The sequence below is a fragment of the Falco biarmicus genome, chromosome 2 (genome assembly GCF_023638135.1).
Source record: "Falco biarmicus isolate bFalBia1 chromosome 2, bFalBia1.pri, whole genome shotgun sequence".
Classification (NCBI taxonomy): domain Eukaryota; kingdom Metazoa; phylum Chordata; class Aves; order Falconiformes; family Falconidae; genus Falco; species Falco biarmicus.
The window spans coordinates 94,576,560-94,593,456 of NC_079289.1; the positions used below are offsets into that span (position 1 = coordinate 94,576,560).

Sequence of the window (16,897 nt, forward strand, 5' to 3'; positions counted from 1 at the left end):
TTTTAGTTACATATTATGAAAAACTTACTACTCTTGCTATAGGGTAGTAAAACACAGGAGCAAGCCACTTAGATTATTTGATTATTAGATTATATCACTAGAAGTTTTAAAAAATAGTTAGGCTACAATCTGTCATTAATATACTGGATATGATCTGCCTCAGATTAAAAAACCAGGCTAACTGATCTTTTTTAGTCCCTTCCAGATGTACTCTTCTGTCATCTGACAAAGACTGATGGTTCTTTGTGCTGATGGCCAAATCATAACTGAGGGTCAAAGCCAGGACTACTTGGGATCAGTTTGCTCAAGGTATGTGTACAAAGCAAATTCAAAGGAGAAATTACAGCAATACTGCTGGTGTTGCTTTTTATCAGCAACACGAGTTGCTGCTGAACGTCAGTCAAGGAAAACCACTGTGCCAAAACTAGGTCTGGAAGGGTTTGTGTAACAAATACGCATGTTTTAGGGAAGACATAAATCTGAGGAGTTCTAGTTTATGAGGTGATCAGATCCCACCATAAGGATTCCACTAGAATTCTCCAAGTCCCTACCTGTCATAGTACCAGAGCTACTGAGGAAAGGAGCGTCTTTGGGGTTTAAAATCCATGGCAATGGACTTTGAGGCTTGAGGCAATGAGGCTTTTGAATCAACTCAGGATTTCATGACTGTTATGATGTGACTGGTCAGTATACAATTATGTACTCAGTCCTCTCGTGCTGGCCACAGCCTGAATCTTTGTGGGTGGGGAAGAAGGACTGGCAGGTAGGATAGCACAACCATGTTATAAGCTGCCGACAGCGACATACCTAGGAAATAACGAGGGCTGAGCAGTTCCAGTGTGCTGTACAAAAGCTCTTCTGTAGATGGAGACTATTTCCACCAGTGGGTCAGAATAGCCTTGTATATTGCTTCCTATTTTTGAGTCTTGATCAGTATTGATGCCACAGTGCCTACAGACTTTTTAGACTGCAAATGGTGAAATCAGCAATTTTTATTTCCCTCTGTTTTCTGTCTAGTGATTGCATTATCAGGGCAAGAATATGTTCCTATTTTGCTCCTCACTTTGCAATAATATAAATTTTATAGTAGTACTTTGGGACAGATGGACTGGACTTGTAACCTTGTAGTGCTTCTTTCTGTGTGTTTCTTTTCAGAAACATAATATATATAATATATATATTATGTAATTAGTAATATAGCAGAAGAAAAAACATTGGTTAATAAAACAGAACCATAGTCTAGTAGGAAAAGGGGAAATTTCCCTGAATTTATATTCACTCCTGGAAAATACGATCTTGTCACTGTCAATCTGTCACATTTTATTTATGGCAAATGCAACTACATGCTACTTAGTATCCCAGGAGCAGAATCAGACTGTCTTGGTGTGCTCACTGGAGCATTCAGGGTTTTTGAGGCTGCAGTTGGAATAGTAAAGTAAACAGATGCCAATTAAAAAATTAAATCAAAATTGAAGATACTGATTTTCTTTTCCTTTGCATAAAACAAGCCTTGCTTGTCAGATACTTGCAAGTAAACTCTTCATTAATAGTCCCCTAAGTGAGCCTTTCCTCTGGAGGGTGATACCATGAAAGATGTAAGGTTCTCTGTGTCTAAACTCAGAATGCAGCAATAAAATTTAACAGGAAAGTGTCATTCCAATTTCCCTCTTGACAATCAGTAACAAGAAACTTCAGGCTGCTAATAAAGAGGCTGTGGAGATTTTCAAGCCAGGACTGACTGCTCAGCAAACCTGAACATCTGCTTGTAGTTTCTGCTTTGAAGTCTTCCTAGTGAAATGAAAAATTCTTAGAGCTCAACATAATAACCTCTGTGGTGTTAAAATACCAATCTCCTTGTACGTGCAGAGGTAAGCTGAAAATCAACTGACAGAAGTGACAAAAAATAGGGGGGTGAAAGTGTATAAATCCTCAAGTGCTTGCAGACTCCAGTTTGCTGCTGCAATATGAAAATCTGCATGCTCATGGGTTCACAGAGGGACTAGACACCAAGCGTATTTTAGAATATACCACTAGTATCCTTCTAATCTGCATTCAGCTTTAGAATAGCTGGAGGTGTACATTTGAGGCTTTTTATGTCTACCCATAAATTGCAGGAGGAATAAACCAGCATAAGGACAGACCACCTTAAACTCTGTTCTGTTGAATCCACTGCCTGTGGACTTGCCTGAATGAACAGCTCCCCTTCTCTGGCAACATGGGGTGCTACAGCTGAGGCAGTGATTTTTCAGGACCCTTTGCCCCAAGACATGCATATAAATGCACAGGTGTTGCTCACAAACATTTGTGCATTTATCTGTCCACGCGACTACATAGAGAATTTTGGAAAGTGAAATGTAGTGCATTTCATCCCAGCTCTTCTTTACATACCTTCCATCAGAAAACAGATTAATTCCTCCTGCTCTTCTACAGCTTGTGTTTATTGCCCTATTATGAAAATAACTTTGCTTTGAATTAGAGAGAATTAAAGCATGAGTTGGAAAAACAAAGGCAGGTGAGGGCTAGAAGTAAGTCTTTTCTGTCATCAGTTGCTGTACAAGATTGTAAGATCACAGAAACAACTTGGTGTAGGATGTCTAATGACCAAACTGTGAAAGTTGAGTTAGAAAAAACAGAGAGTGCAGATGCCAACCCCCTGTCTTGTGCTGCATTGTGTAAAGGCAAATACTCAGGGGATGATACAGGACAGGGACAGACAGTGATCCGTTCTCCTCCCACACATCCTGGACTGCAGCCAGTGCCGGCTGGGGCTCTGAACATAAGTGGGTTGCAGTAGGAGATAGCTTGCTCTGCACTCCAGCAGGCACTGCGCTGCTTCCACCTTCACACCTAGCAATACATTTAAAAACCTGGTGAGAGACAAGCCTAGGAGACTGGCTTTAAAATCCTTTTGTAGCTCTTTGTACCTTCTGTCTATAAAAGCTGGGGAGGAGATGAGGGATACAGACAACCATTTATCACATTTAGGGGGAGTCTGCAGATGTGAGTAAAAAATAGATAAGCAGGAAATAGTTTAAAAAAATCATTCTGTAAGTTATCAACCTCTTTTAGATAGTCTTAAGAGAGTCTGAAAGCTTTCATAGATAGGTTAAAACACAGGTTCTACCTATTATTCTCTTCTAAGCACCACTGAATATCACCTAGAGTCTGAAAGCTTTCATAGATAGGTTAAAACACAGGTTCTACCTATTATTCTCTTCTAAGCACCACTGAATATCACCTACCAATGATGTTTGGTAGATGTCCCAGCCTGTTTCATTTCTAAAATTCTTACCATCTTACACAGGGAAGGATGTTTTGAGAAATCTGTGCAAGTTCATTATGCCAGACTGTGCTTAATACATGACTACACCAGCCAGCAATGCTTCCAGTAGGAAATGTGAGCTGACCAAAGCCTAAGTGCTGTTCGTTAAAGGATGACAACAGTATTTGGCTCCATACTGATTTGAATTGTAAGAATCTCACCAGTGATATGACCAGAATCACTTCTTAAGCTTTGAAATTTTATTATGTCAAACCCAACTTTTCTCAGGACTGGCAAGTTAAAAAGAAAGCAAAATTATATATGCGTCTTAGGGGTTCCTCTTTGAGCAAAAAAGGAACATGAATAATACAAGAGGCACAGAGAGAGCTGGCATGACTTTGCATTGCCATTTCGATATTCAGCAAAGCATAAAGAAGAATTGTAACCTCTGCCTCCAGCCAGGCAATAACAAAAGTGTCATTGTTGAGTTCCTTAGTGACACCTGAAGGTTGTAGGCTTTAAGTTAGTACTGATTTTTCCTGATATTTTGTAGTTTCCTAACAAAAAAGTGAATCAAAAATAGGTTAATTTTCCCCACAGGAATCTTAATTGCTTATGGAACCTTGTGAGACTCTATTCTTAAATAAAAGCTGAAATATGCATAAGAAACATGTGGTGAGGGAAATGTGGTTTTTCAATGCACAATAGGAAATCAGGAAACACATGAACCTGAGAACAGCAACAGATTGCAGCAAGACAGAGGCCAGATGTGGAAATGGCTAGGACCCTTTTAGGGAGCATTTGAAAGATTACATCTCTATGAATTCTCAAATGAAATGTGTGCTAGAGACAGTTTAGGAACAGCCTCCAATGTTTCATAGAATCATTTAGGTTGGAAAAGATCTTTGAGATCATCAAGTCCAACCGTTAACCCAGGACTGCCAAGTCCACCACTAAACTATGTCGCCAAGCACATGGTGACTTTTTTAAATACCTCCAGGGATGGTGACTCAATCACTTCCCTGGGAAGCCTGTTCCAATGCTTCACCATCCTCTCAGTGAAAAACATTTCCCTAACATTCAATCTAAACCTCCCCTGGTATAGCCTAAAGCCATTTCCTCTTGTCCTGTCGCTAATTATCTGGGAGAAGAGACCTACTCCCACCTGCCTGAAACCTCCTCTCAGGTAGTTGTAGAGTGAGATCCCCCCTGAACCTCCTCTTCTCCAGACTAAACAACCCCAGTTCCCTCAGCTGCTCCTCACAGGACTTGTTCTCTAGACCCTCCACCAGGTTTGTTGCTCTTCACTGGACACGCTCCAGCAACCTCCACATCCCTCTTGCAGTGAGGGGCCCAAAACTGAACACAGTGTTTGAGGTGCGGCCTCACCAGTGCCAAGTACAGGAGGGCAACCCCTTCCCTAGTCCTGCTGGCCATACTGTTTGTGGTACAAGCCAGGATGCTGTTGGCCATCTTGGCCACCTGGGCACACTGCTGGCTCATGTTCAGCCGGCGTCAGCCAGCACCCCCAGGGCCTTTCCCACCAGGCACTTCCCCGCCGCTCTGCCCCAGGCCTGTAGCGCTGTGTGGGGCTGGTGTGACCCAAGTGCAGGACCCAGCACTAAGCCTTGTTGAACCTCACACAACTGGCCTATGCCCCTCAGTCCATCCTGTCCAGATCCCTCTGCAGAGATTTCCTACCCTCAAGCAAATCAACACTCCCCTCCAACTTTGTGTCATCTGCAAACTTCTGAGGGTGCACTCAATCCCCTCATCCAGATCGTTGATAAAGACATTAAACAGAACTGGCCCCAGTATTGAGCCCTGGGGAACATCACTTGTGGCCAGTTGCCTGCTGGATGTAACTCCATTTGCCACCACTCTTTGGGCTCAGCTCTCCAGCCAGCTTTTAACACAGCGAAGAGTACACCTGTCCAAGCCATGAGCAGCCAGTTTCTCCAGGGGAATGCTGTAGGAGATGGTGTTAAAGGCTTTACTAAGGTCTAGGTAGACAACATCCACAGACTTTCCCTCATCCACTAGGTCATCTTGTTGTAGAAGGAGATTAGGTTTGTCGAGCAGGACCTGCCTTTCATAATCCCCTGCTGGCTGGGCCTAATCCCCCAGTTGTCCTGCACGTGCCATGTGATGGCACTGAGGATGACCTGCTCTGTAGCCTTCCCTGGCATCGAGGTCAGGCTGACAGCCCTGTAGTTTCATGCATATAGGAGTGTTAAATGGCCAAAGGCTGAACAATCACAGGTCATACGCATACAAGCAGCACTGTTTGCAGCCTGATGCTCCAGCAGCTTTCTCCTAAGTTAGTATATTGACATACAAATTAAATTAAAGTATTTCCCCCACCTTCTGTGCAAAGGTGAATTTTACATTATTTCACTTATTAGGTTATTTGGCAGCATGAGGAGATGTAGCCATAGAAGTTTCATCGTAAACAATGTGCTTAGTTACTTGCATTTCATACTCTGAAACCAAAGCTATCTATTACAACGTTTTCCATTTATTATAAAAAGCTAATACTGCTGCCATGGTAGCCAGTTTGTTATGTACTAGAGACAATTGCTATAAAGAAATAATGCTTCCCTGTGAAAATGGAATTCCCACCCTATGGGAATAATTATCTGGAGTACTGAGAACATACTTAAGAAGCATTTAGTTTAGCTGCAGCCTAACCCCAGGCCCATCTGCTGGGAGCTGAGATGGGCTGTAGGAGCTGCAGCTGCTGCCGCCAAAAGAAATGTGTAGCCACAGCCTCCAGCACCCAAATCCCCAGGATAGTGTTCCCATCATATTAAACCCAATAGCAAAACTTCCTTTGGCACAGCCTCCAGCACCCGAATTCCCAGGATAGCGTTCCCATCATATTACACCCAATAGCAAAACTTCCTTTGGCTTCAGTAAAGCCAAAGTTTTTCCACAATTTCCATATGACACAGAGAATACTTAGCGTTTCAGTTTAGGTTTGTATATGTAATCAGTGTTTGTGTTGCTGTCTGAAAAAACATTTGCCCCAATAGCAAAATGCATGTCCTGCCCACATCAGTTACATTGGTCAGACTTTTTTGAGGACTGCAGTAAAAATCAACTATTGAAACATTCAAGGTTGAAAGAACCTCCATCTGTTCCCTTTAAAAAAAAGATGTATGTGTGGGAATTACCACCAGAGAAACCAGTCTCTTTTTAGCACCAGCACTTTTCAAGTTTTACCTACCACCTACTTGGTTCCCCCCACGCCCCCCTCCCCTTGCTGTATACACCTTTCTAGCTAGACCCTTGCCTTTTGACCTGCCTATGGCTCTGATTTCTCTCATTACTGTGTGTTATTCCTCTACCCTCTGTTGTATTAAATCTCTTTAATTTAGTGTGTTCTATTAAGTTTACGCATGCACAGGTCCTTCCTCTTCTAAACAAATAGTGGACTTTGGTAATTGGAAACATGACACGAGGAAATATGCATAAAGAGAGCAAAAAATTCAATAGAAACACCAGTGAGAAGATGGAAATCACCAGTCTTCAGCAATGAGTTTTTTACAGGACTAGGCATTAAAAATGTGTCATAGTCTCTCCACAACCTAAAATATTTCCTCTGTTCATATTAAAACAAACATTCCTGTTGAATTGTTTCTGCTTGAAGAAACAACATTTTATACACACACTTGGTCAAAAGATTTTCCTTTGAAATTTTCAGCTTCTCATTACAAATAAAAAAACAACAACAAAAAACCCAGATCTTTTTGTTTAGAGATGTATTTGTTTAACATTTCAGCTGTGGTACGTGTTGTTTTAACAGAACCATATCAAGATGTGCCATGTCAGTTTGCTTTGATATTCAGTCAGGTCTCAAACCCCACCACACCCTTCTAGTGCAGTAAGCTGCAGTGACGTATCACCAGGGATGTGGCCTAGCAAGGAAACTGGTTCATAATATTGAATCTGAGCATGAAGAACTTTCTAAACATCTCTGCCATGGCAGTCTGTGTCCAAATCAAACCTTTCTGTACCAGTCAGGTTTTTGTGTGTTTAGCTTTTATTGTCAAAAGTCAACATTTTTTACTGTAAGTATAAACTTAATGAGGGTTTTAACTTACCAGTGTGATATTGGAGGTTTCAATTACTATTATAATGGGAGTAGAAACATGAAGACTTGGAACATCTGTGACCATGAGGTATAATCATAATACATATCTGATCAAGGGATACTTGAAAAAGACCCAGGAAAAAAAGGCTTATATATTATGTAGACTTCATCTGCTATAGACAAGGACTTTTAAAATGTTTTCACAATGTCTTTTACTCAAAAACTTTGAGCAGGAGCTCAGATGTCCTCCTGAGGAAAACATTTCTAATGACGTTGCAGGAGAAACCTCTGCTAGGTTTAATAAATGTATTAAATAAAAAGGTTAATTTCAAACATAAAGACAAGAACTGCCTTTCTTTCTTTCTTCTAGGAGGGTCACATTCAGTTAGAGCCAGGCAATGATATCTTTATAGGAGGTCTTCAGTATTCAATAGACAAACGATGGCAAAATGTAAATGAAAATATTTTAGCACAGAAGTCATGGCTTTCCTCCCACCTCTCACTTTTTGCTGTTATCTTGACACTCTTCTGACAGGGACTGCACAGCCCTCCAAGAGGCTAGCTGTAGGAGTTCAAGGAAAAGTTGACTTTTTAAAGCTATTTTCTCTGTTTCTTCAGGACAAATTCTCTTCTCTTTTCTGCTTGCGATACCTAGTGCTACTATGAGACTTAGGGACTCATAGGCAAAATGAATTTGAACAAATAATACCTGTATTAACTATACAATGACTCGTACAAGGAATACATTACTTTGTGGACAGGTCTTGCTTGGTTGGTATTGCAGTACTGTTCAGCGTAACATTTCCTAGAAAATGCCTTATAAGCACCAATTATGACAGAAAAAGAACATAGCACTATTCCTGTCATCCAGTGATACTCACCAGCACAATCAAATCCACTTCCTCGGTAGCCCTGCTTACATTTGCACTTGAATGATCCTTCCGTGTTGAGACATTGTGCATGGAGGTTACACCTGTGTGTATTTGTCACACATTCATTTACATCTAGAGAAAAATATAAATGCTTCAGTGAAAACTGTGTTGAAACTCAAGTTTCATGACAGCCTGTTTGTGCCAGCCGTCTGTTTCCAGGTATTGTAAGCACTAGTGTTAGACCAAGACGGTCCAGAGTCCATCGGAGGCAGAAGAATTCACACTAACAGAGAATGTTTAACATCAGCTCCAACTGCACAACTACTGGCATATGCATCCATGGAAAATGTAGAGCATCCCAGTAAAGGTAAAGTGAACACAGTGATTTTGTGACTAACAACAGGATTCAAACTGTAGGCTGTACACACTTTTCTATTAACAAAACGCAAAAGGCACCAAAAGAGTGTGTGACGTCAATTAAAAAAAAATATGCACTACATCTTTCTCATTCTTTTCTTTGTTCTACAACAAATGCAATGGAAAGTGACCCTGAGCATGCCAAGATATTGAGATTTTCTATTTAACATTCCAGCATACACGTGATACTGTACGAAAAAAGTATAATCAGGAAAAATTTGGTACAAAATACTATGTTCAACTGACAGCAAAATGAACAAGCATCAAGACTAGCTGATTTTGTTTTCCTTTCCCCACGTTTTGCCACATCACAAAGATGTTTCTGATTTCTCCCACATGAGGGAGCCAAGCTGGTGCACAAATTATTGCACCACTTGCATTTTACCCAGATTGCTTCTTTTTTAGCAGCTGACAGGTCCTCTCATGATGTAAGTCAGCTAGGAGACAAGTAGCAGGAAGACTGACTCGAAAATAGGGTGTCTGAGACTGAGATTCAGGTTTGAAGATAAAATTCTGACTACTGAGACCTCCCCAGTCTTTACCCACATATTGTATGAAAAATTATTTTTTCCACTTTAAGACTCTCAGGATTTGCATACAACAGGAAATGCAAACTTGAGTTTCCAATACCTGCCTTATACTCTCCCTCCCACCCCTAACTCCCAAGACCAAGCAAATATAAACAAATCCCATAAATTCTGTTTTGCATGCACTTCTTGTAGTAGTTCCAATCCTTCCAGGCCCTCATGTAGTCAACTGCTTGAATAATACTGCTGCAGTGCTTGCAGTAACTTACACTTTTCTGTATTTCCACCATTCAGCTAATGGATTGAAACAGGACTAAAGGTGTTTTGACATTTGTTTTAGCACCTGGGCATGCCAAGATAACTTTCTGCCTGTATTTATTTTTGTTTGTGAGAAACTTAGGCATGCAAGAGAGGTCTGAAAAGTAATTAAAACCTATTATTTTCATACTTTTTTGTTCTGTACTGTCCGGCCAAACAACTATTTTTACATTCATGAAGGCACTTGATTGGCATTCCTCATTAACGACACAACCCCCCCCACCCCAAAAAAAATAATTGTGGGACTACTTGTTCATTACAGGTTGAAAGCCAAGAGGACTAAACATGGCTCTTTAACTAAACCCAAAGTAGCACTTCTTTGTAGTCAGCTGTTGCTAATTTACTACAAGCCCTTGCACATCTTGTCTTGGTACGAGGCAATTTAATTTGCAAGTGCCAGTGATCAGGTTTTTCATAAGGTCACAGGGAAAACCCATAGAAAAATTCAAAGTGCTATCAAGAATATTCTTAGCGTGACATCTTTTATCCATTTCTGAGGCAGTATCCCAAGGCTAGGTCAACATGCTTCAGGCAATGACAGGAAAGATGCACAGTGTGGGAATGAAAAAGAATGAAGAAGGAAAATTCATGGGCTAAATCTTACCTACACAGTCATAACGGCCAGTGACGTATTTCAGTTCATAACCAAGCTGGCATTTGCAGTAGTAGCTTCCAAATGTGTTGACACATCTGCGGTTGTAAGGGCAGGCAACTTTACCAGTGGAGCATTCATCAATGTCTAGAGCAGGAGAAGGGATGCTGGTCAGATCCACGAGAAAGTAAAATGGGAAAGCAAAAACTAGTTTGGATTTGCATGGGAATGGTTTGGTCTTGGTTATCACAAGGTGTTTAATAAATAAGTCCTATAATTTCCCACTGGGGGTGACTTTTGCATGTGCTTATATAAATGAAGCAGCAAATTGTGAACTTTATGGAAGATTTTGAGTCCTGGCATGGTAAAAGCTAGGGTAGACAGCAGTGGGGATTCTCCCCACTGGGGAAAATGATATGCCCTAAGGTCATGGAGCAGGGTCAGGAGGAACTCCACAAATTCCATGGTTTCCCTGAGAAAGGAAGTGTCAGAGAATACTTTTAAGAGAAAGCCGCAGAAACAGGAAACCACGGTTCTACTGAATCTCTGCACCTCTCCCTTGCTGGACTAAATCAAGATGTAGAGGAGAGGAAGTTTCCAGGCTGTGAGAGGTCTGCCCGGCAAGGTAGTGATGGGGTCAGACACCCTTGCAGAGAGAAGGAGGAAGATTGGTATGGGAGGAGCCTAAGAACATTATTCTTAGGAGGATTAAACTAACAGCCAGGTAATGCTTACCTGTTTTTACTGATTCTATAACTAATACCAGAGTATTAGAGTATCTTACAATATATTAAGCACTTATGCTATACAGCAGGAAGATGCTATCTCATTTTAGAGATGGAGAACTGATGATATATGACAGGTCATGCAGAAAGAAGGGATCTGATTATTTCCAACCTCTGAAGTACCTTTTTGTCTATTTTACCTTCTATCAAATGTATCAGCATTCTTCCAAATCCATTTGAGCAGGCAAGGTAAATAAGAATAAACTCAATCCAAAAGAATAAAAACAGTTGCCTGAATAATTCAGCAAGAGATTTAAGAGAACCACTCATCTATTGTATTTAAATACGTATGTCTACAATGTTCACACAGCTCTTAAATAATTTAAACAAATTTTAACTCTGACTAGCGGTAGTCCAAGAGCCTTGCTGATTACTCAAAGCAAGACAGTTCCAATTACGAAGTAATTTCATTTGAAAGAAGTAAGTATTGTTCTCATGTTGGAGTCTTTATAGTTTGGAAGTTGAACCAAGTATCCACATGGATTTATTCCATAGCCTCTAAAGGTGATACAGTAGTCCCAGGCCATACAACCTTTAGATGTGACTCGATAGTACAGTTGTGTGATAAAGAGAACAATTCATATAGTAACTGTCCTTCTACACAGCAGTGTCTCTTGGTTAATGCATTTATTTAATCTTGTGTTTGAAATGTTAAGTATAATATTGTTTTGTCCACTGAAGCTAAAATTAGTTTTTTAATGTTTGAACGTTAAACTTCCCAACATCTAAAACATTCTCTAAGCTGTAGAAATCATTCAACTAGTATGTATTGGTTCAGCAGCATCTGAAATGGCTTGGCTACTGTTATTCATTGCATGTAAGGTATCATGTCCAAGCTGCCCTTTATGATCAAAGGACTTGCACCATTGTGACAGAAAGAATGTAGAATATGTGAAATCATCAGTATTGTACGTATGTTACTAAAAACATTTTAGTAGACAGCACTTATTGCAAAAAGTTTTTTCACAGAATCACAGAATGGTTGAGATTGGAAGGGGCCTCTCGAGGTCATCTGGTCCAAACTCCCTGCTCAAGCAGGGACACCTACAGACAGTTGCCCTGCTCCTGCTACTCCCTGACATGCACTTCACTGTCCCTCCTTCTCTAGTTGTTGGAGTAGTCCCTGCTTTGGAAGCTTTGTTTCATGTCTGTTGGGTTTTGAAAGGAGCTCATTTAGCTTCACTATTAAAATGGGTATGATTTCAGCATTGGATTACAATGCTGTAGCACTGCTTTGTCAGATGACAATGTAAAATGGTATCACAGAACAGTGCCAAGTATTATAAGCAATGCTTTCTTCATCCCAGGAAACTCCCAGGTAAACTGATGTCAAGGCTTCCGGAGAAAAATATAGAAGTTTGCACCATGGGTCATCACAGTAAAAGAAAACCCTATCCAAACATAATTCTCAAATCCTATAATGCATTATGTCAGCAGGACAGCAGGCAGAGCATTGTATTTAATGGCCTCAAAGCAATAGGGAGAAACTAAATCTGTAAATGACTCCAAATCATGTCAAAATATTCAGTTATTTATTGGGGATGGGACTTGCCCAAAGAATTACACGGCCAGTATTACAAAAGCAGTTAAAAAACCCATGCAAACTTTACATCACACTGAGTAACAAGCAGCATTATTCAAGCCAGTGAGGAGAGCTAACGACTTCTTAACCTTTCCCCAGAATCTTTTTTGGATCCTATAGAAAAGCAGCTGAGAGTGAGCTTTCTAACCATACCAATGCATGTCCTTCCGTCTGGTCCCAATTGAAGGCCACCTGATGGACAAAGACACTGCACCTCCCCTTTGACTTCATCACATCCATACTGGCAATTCACCACGGCACATGACCTAGAACCTGAAAACAGTATTTAAAATAACAAGGGCAAAATTCTAGGCTGGGATCACACACTTAAAATGAAGTTTGATCTGGATGAAGGCAGAAAATTAATCAGAACAACAAAATTCCATTCATCATAAATCAAGCTGTTTATACATTAACACATTAACAATTCAGGTGTCCGTGAGATAGATCTGACACTCTCCTTCACTTTGTTCTTTTCTTACCTGCCCTTATTCCTCCTTCCAGCTCTGTGATTCTTAGTATTACCTTTTAGATTCAGACAGAACTGCTCAAAGTACAAAAAGGGTGTTTTTTACATTTTCCATTGAAAAAGATTTACCTTAAAGAAAACTGGTATTCAGTAGTGAAATGTTTTTATTGCTTACCATTAAATATGCTTCTAGTATAGAATTTGATTTTACAAACTATTTAGCCTGATGGACTTAGAAACCACCCTTTATTTTGACCCTTTATGGAACAGATATCTAACAAGGCACTAGCCAGAACACAAGTCTTGGTCGCCATAGGTTGGTTAGGAGTCTGAATTATTGGAGATTATTTTGATTAGTGTCTAAATAGAAATGTAGGGGTCTAGATTCTGTCTGACAGACCTATGCAAGACTAGAAAAGTAGGAAAAATGTATTAAGTATGCAGGGAGATTATTTCTAAAATCCCGACAAAATCCCAGAAGCATTAGTGCTATGATGCCAGAGAAAGAAGTAGCATTTGGAAGTGTTTACTGGAACAGTGTGTGCAAAGAAAGTATTTCCATTTACTTCACTGTGGTTGTGTTCAGAGAAACAGAATTGTATATAGGTTCTCTGTAAGTGGAAAACCTGGAACAGCTGTCAATTTATTAGACACACAAAGAAACTGAAAGAACTTTAAACTGTCTCACTGCTTAGGCAGGAAAAATATATGAATTTTATTTTAAAAGTACCAGCACTTTCAGAATGGTAGATAATAACAGAGTGTATAGAAAATACAATGATATGGTCAGGTGCATATATAGCTACAGCCACACTATTTGTGATTTTAATATAAAATATAATGTGTATTAGTTCTGTGTGTTATGAAAATGAATCTGTTCAATCTGTGGTAAAATTATTTTTCTTAGGCTGGTTTGTTTAGAATCTGTGGCTAAGTGATGAACATTCAATGCCAAGAATTTACTGTATTTCCAAAAAGCATTTTACTTTTCTATGAATGAGAACATACAGGAGGTAAGAGTTAAAAGAAGACAGACTGTAAATCATAATACTTTGACACTATCTATTTTCTAAGTGGGAATAAAGAAATTTACTAAACATTATTCTTCCCTAATTGATTATTTTCTCTTTTGTTTGAAGCTCCTATTCCTGGCTTTGGTTAGCTATAACATTGGCTTAGACAAACCACTAATCAGATCTAGTAGAATAATTCCTGCAGAGTTTGGATGATTTTATGTTAGTTACTAACCTACTATTTCAAGCAATGGTTCTCTGTGGCCCAAAGCCACATTCTTCTTCTGATACCCTTCTTCCAGCTCCATGGTCCGTTGGTGTGGCTGCAGACAAGCCTGACTGCTCAGACTAGGAGGAATCCATCTTGCTAAGGAGACTTACATCATGCTGAATTTGATTCAAAGGAGCAATAATATGCTCAAAATGCTTGTCTGAATAAAATGATGAGAATTATATAATTGGCTAAACAACCTAGAGTTTTATCTGAGCACAAGCTTTACGGCAGCATCAAGTGAAATGGGAGGCTACTAAACTTAACCAAGAGTAATTTCTATTCGAGCAAATAATTTACTGCCTCATTTTATAATCGTAGTTTCTGCTTAAGAAAATCAAGGCCCTTCAGAACTGGAAGGTGGTAGATGGGTTGGGTTAATGAGGCACAAACTGGATGAACATTATTTTTCCTCCTTAACTAGAGCTGTGAAGAATGAAGACTTCCCTTCTATGGGAAACCTGGCTTTCCTCTTGAAATTCGGTTTGATTCTGTGTCAGGGTTTGTCAGGGTTCCGCTGAGAAATAATGTTTCCTGTCAAAGTCAAACACGAGCTTCAGGGCTCACAGTGGCTCAGGCAATTTTTTCATACATACTTGACATTGGCCACCATTGCCACTGAGAAATTCAGCATTTTGTATTGGCTTAAGCAAAGGATAGTGCAATTGCATATTTGGTACAAATGCAGAGTTTCTTAAATCAGGAAACAAATCCTGAACTAAGACCGGCTTAAAAGTAATGCAGCAGAAATCTTAAGTTACAGTCTGGATCTGGCTTTCTGACTTGGTTCAAAAGCGTGGCTGCAGCAAGCATTTGTGCTCAGGGGAGCAGGACTGAGGGATGGATGGGACAAATCTGCTGCTGGGCTCAAATGATTGTTTCTTTTGACTGTAGTCCTGCCTTCTGCCAACTTCAGCTGTCCGTAAGACAGTGGCCTTACTGAAAACTGCTCAGCATATGATGTCAGCAAATACACAAATTATCTTGTGTAATGGATGAAATGGAAGGAATATCTATCCATTTCTCAGGCATCTCACAGCCCTGCAGCTGTTGTCTGCTGGTGATACAGACCATGCTTAATAATACAGAAGCACAACCCTGAGCTGTGATGCAGGGAAGGGAAACCCTCCAAAAGCTCTGGCCCCAGGCACCTTTCGTGGCAATTTCAGTCTCCCTGCCATAAGAGAAAATAAAAGCTCTGGCCTTCCTACTTGCCCCACATCTGCAGATCCTACACTCCTGCAAGTGTTTGCCAAGCCTGGGTGTTTTTCCAATTATCCCAAGACTAACAGCAAACTTGCCACATGGGTGTTCTACCTGGTGAATGGTTGTCTTCAGGGTTTGGAGATCAAAGCCTTTCAGGGTTTATGGTCTTCTGTCATATCCATGGGAAAGATTGTGCTGCACACCACAGAGCTAGGTCCACTGGTTTAGGATAGATCTCTAAGCAGATTGTTCCACTGCTCAGACCAACCTCCTTGTCCAACTGATGCATCTGCTCCAGTCCAGTGGACTACATAAAGGGCTGCCACCATGCTACATAGGGTTTTGTGAAATTCCAAGCCAAAATACCCATATGGAACAACTCAGGTGAAGAAAAAAAAGTATTTTCTGCACACAAAAGTATCATTGGAAAATAAGAAGCTTCCTCAGGTCTGAAAAATCAGGTTGGCTAAGAAAGCAGAATGCTTTGCATTACATGCTGACTTAAAGACAAAATAGGTAGAAATATAGTTTAGATAAGCTTTAGTTCAATGAACAAATGTTTACAAAAAGCTGGCAGCAACTGTGAGAAACGTAAAATAAATTAGTCAAGGAGCATAGAAAGGTAAAGCAAGGAATAATGGCATGAAATTCACCACAGCAAAAAGTAGTCTATATTGGTGCTTTGCTTGGATAGATTCATTAATCCTTATTCAACAGATGAACTGGCAGGACTATGTACCAAGGTTATACTAGCTAGCCTTCATCTGAAATAATGCTATCAAAGATTTTTACTTCTAGCAGGACAAAAATTCCTCTGAACACCAAAACACAAGTATGACCTAGTTTACTTTGTCCAAGTACTGCCAAACAGAAAGCCTCTTTCAGCTGCTGACAGTACCAGTGTGCTAAGGCAAAGACCCTATCCTGAATAAGCTAAATCCCATCACAAGAAAAAAATCTGCTGGGATGAAATGCGATTAGATGATTTTGGTATGCCTGTCCTATCAGCTCTATTACTTACTTGCACATGTGCCATCTGGCATAAGCATGTACCCGTTGAGACAATAGCACTTGTAGCTGCCATGTGTATTCATACATCTGTGTTCACAGGGACGTGGTTTCAGTCCACATTCATTCAGATCTGCAGAAGTCATTGGAATGAAGTAAGTGCTGGGTTTGTATACATATATTCATACATATAGGTGGATAACATTGCCTAATGCCTTGAATTCCCCACAGTAAAATCCCCTGGATTGAAAATGAGCCAGCCCCTTGCAAGATGGGAGTTTAGCAGACCATCTGCCTGAAAAGACTGCTAGCAAAACTAACATACACAGTCTTGACACCTGGAAAACTAATGCAAGCTCTGGACACATCTGGCAGCTAGTGAGGAAGTGGTGAAGGGGTAGGGAGAAAATTGCATAGTCTTTTCCGGGAGTTATTTTTCCAGATTTCTCTGGTTCTAGCTGGAGATTCTAGCCCTCCAG

General features: G+C 40.3%; 1 protein-coding gene across 1 annotated transcript in view; it reads right to left on the reverse strand.

Annotated features, from left to right (window-relative positions):
- The window catches only part of EGFL6 (EGF like domain multiple 6), a 44,157-nt gene that overhangs the window by 15,913 nt on the left and 11,347 nt on the right, over positions 1-16,897 (reverse strand). The window contains exons 4-7 of the mRNA XM_056330001.1: positions 16,432-16,551; positions 12,605-12,724; positions 10,097-10,231; positions 8,240-8,362 (exon numbers count right to left, since the gene is read on the reverse strand). Coding sequence (XP_056185976.1) covers positions 8,240-8,362; positions 10,097-10,231; positions 12,605-12,724; positions 16,432-16,551 — 498 coding nt within the window. The remainder of the gene's footprint in view (positions 1-8,239; positions 8,363-10,096; positions 10,232-12,604; positions 12,725-16,431; positions 16,552-16,897) is intronic.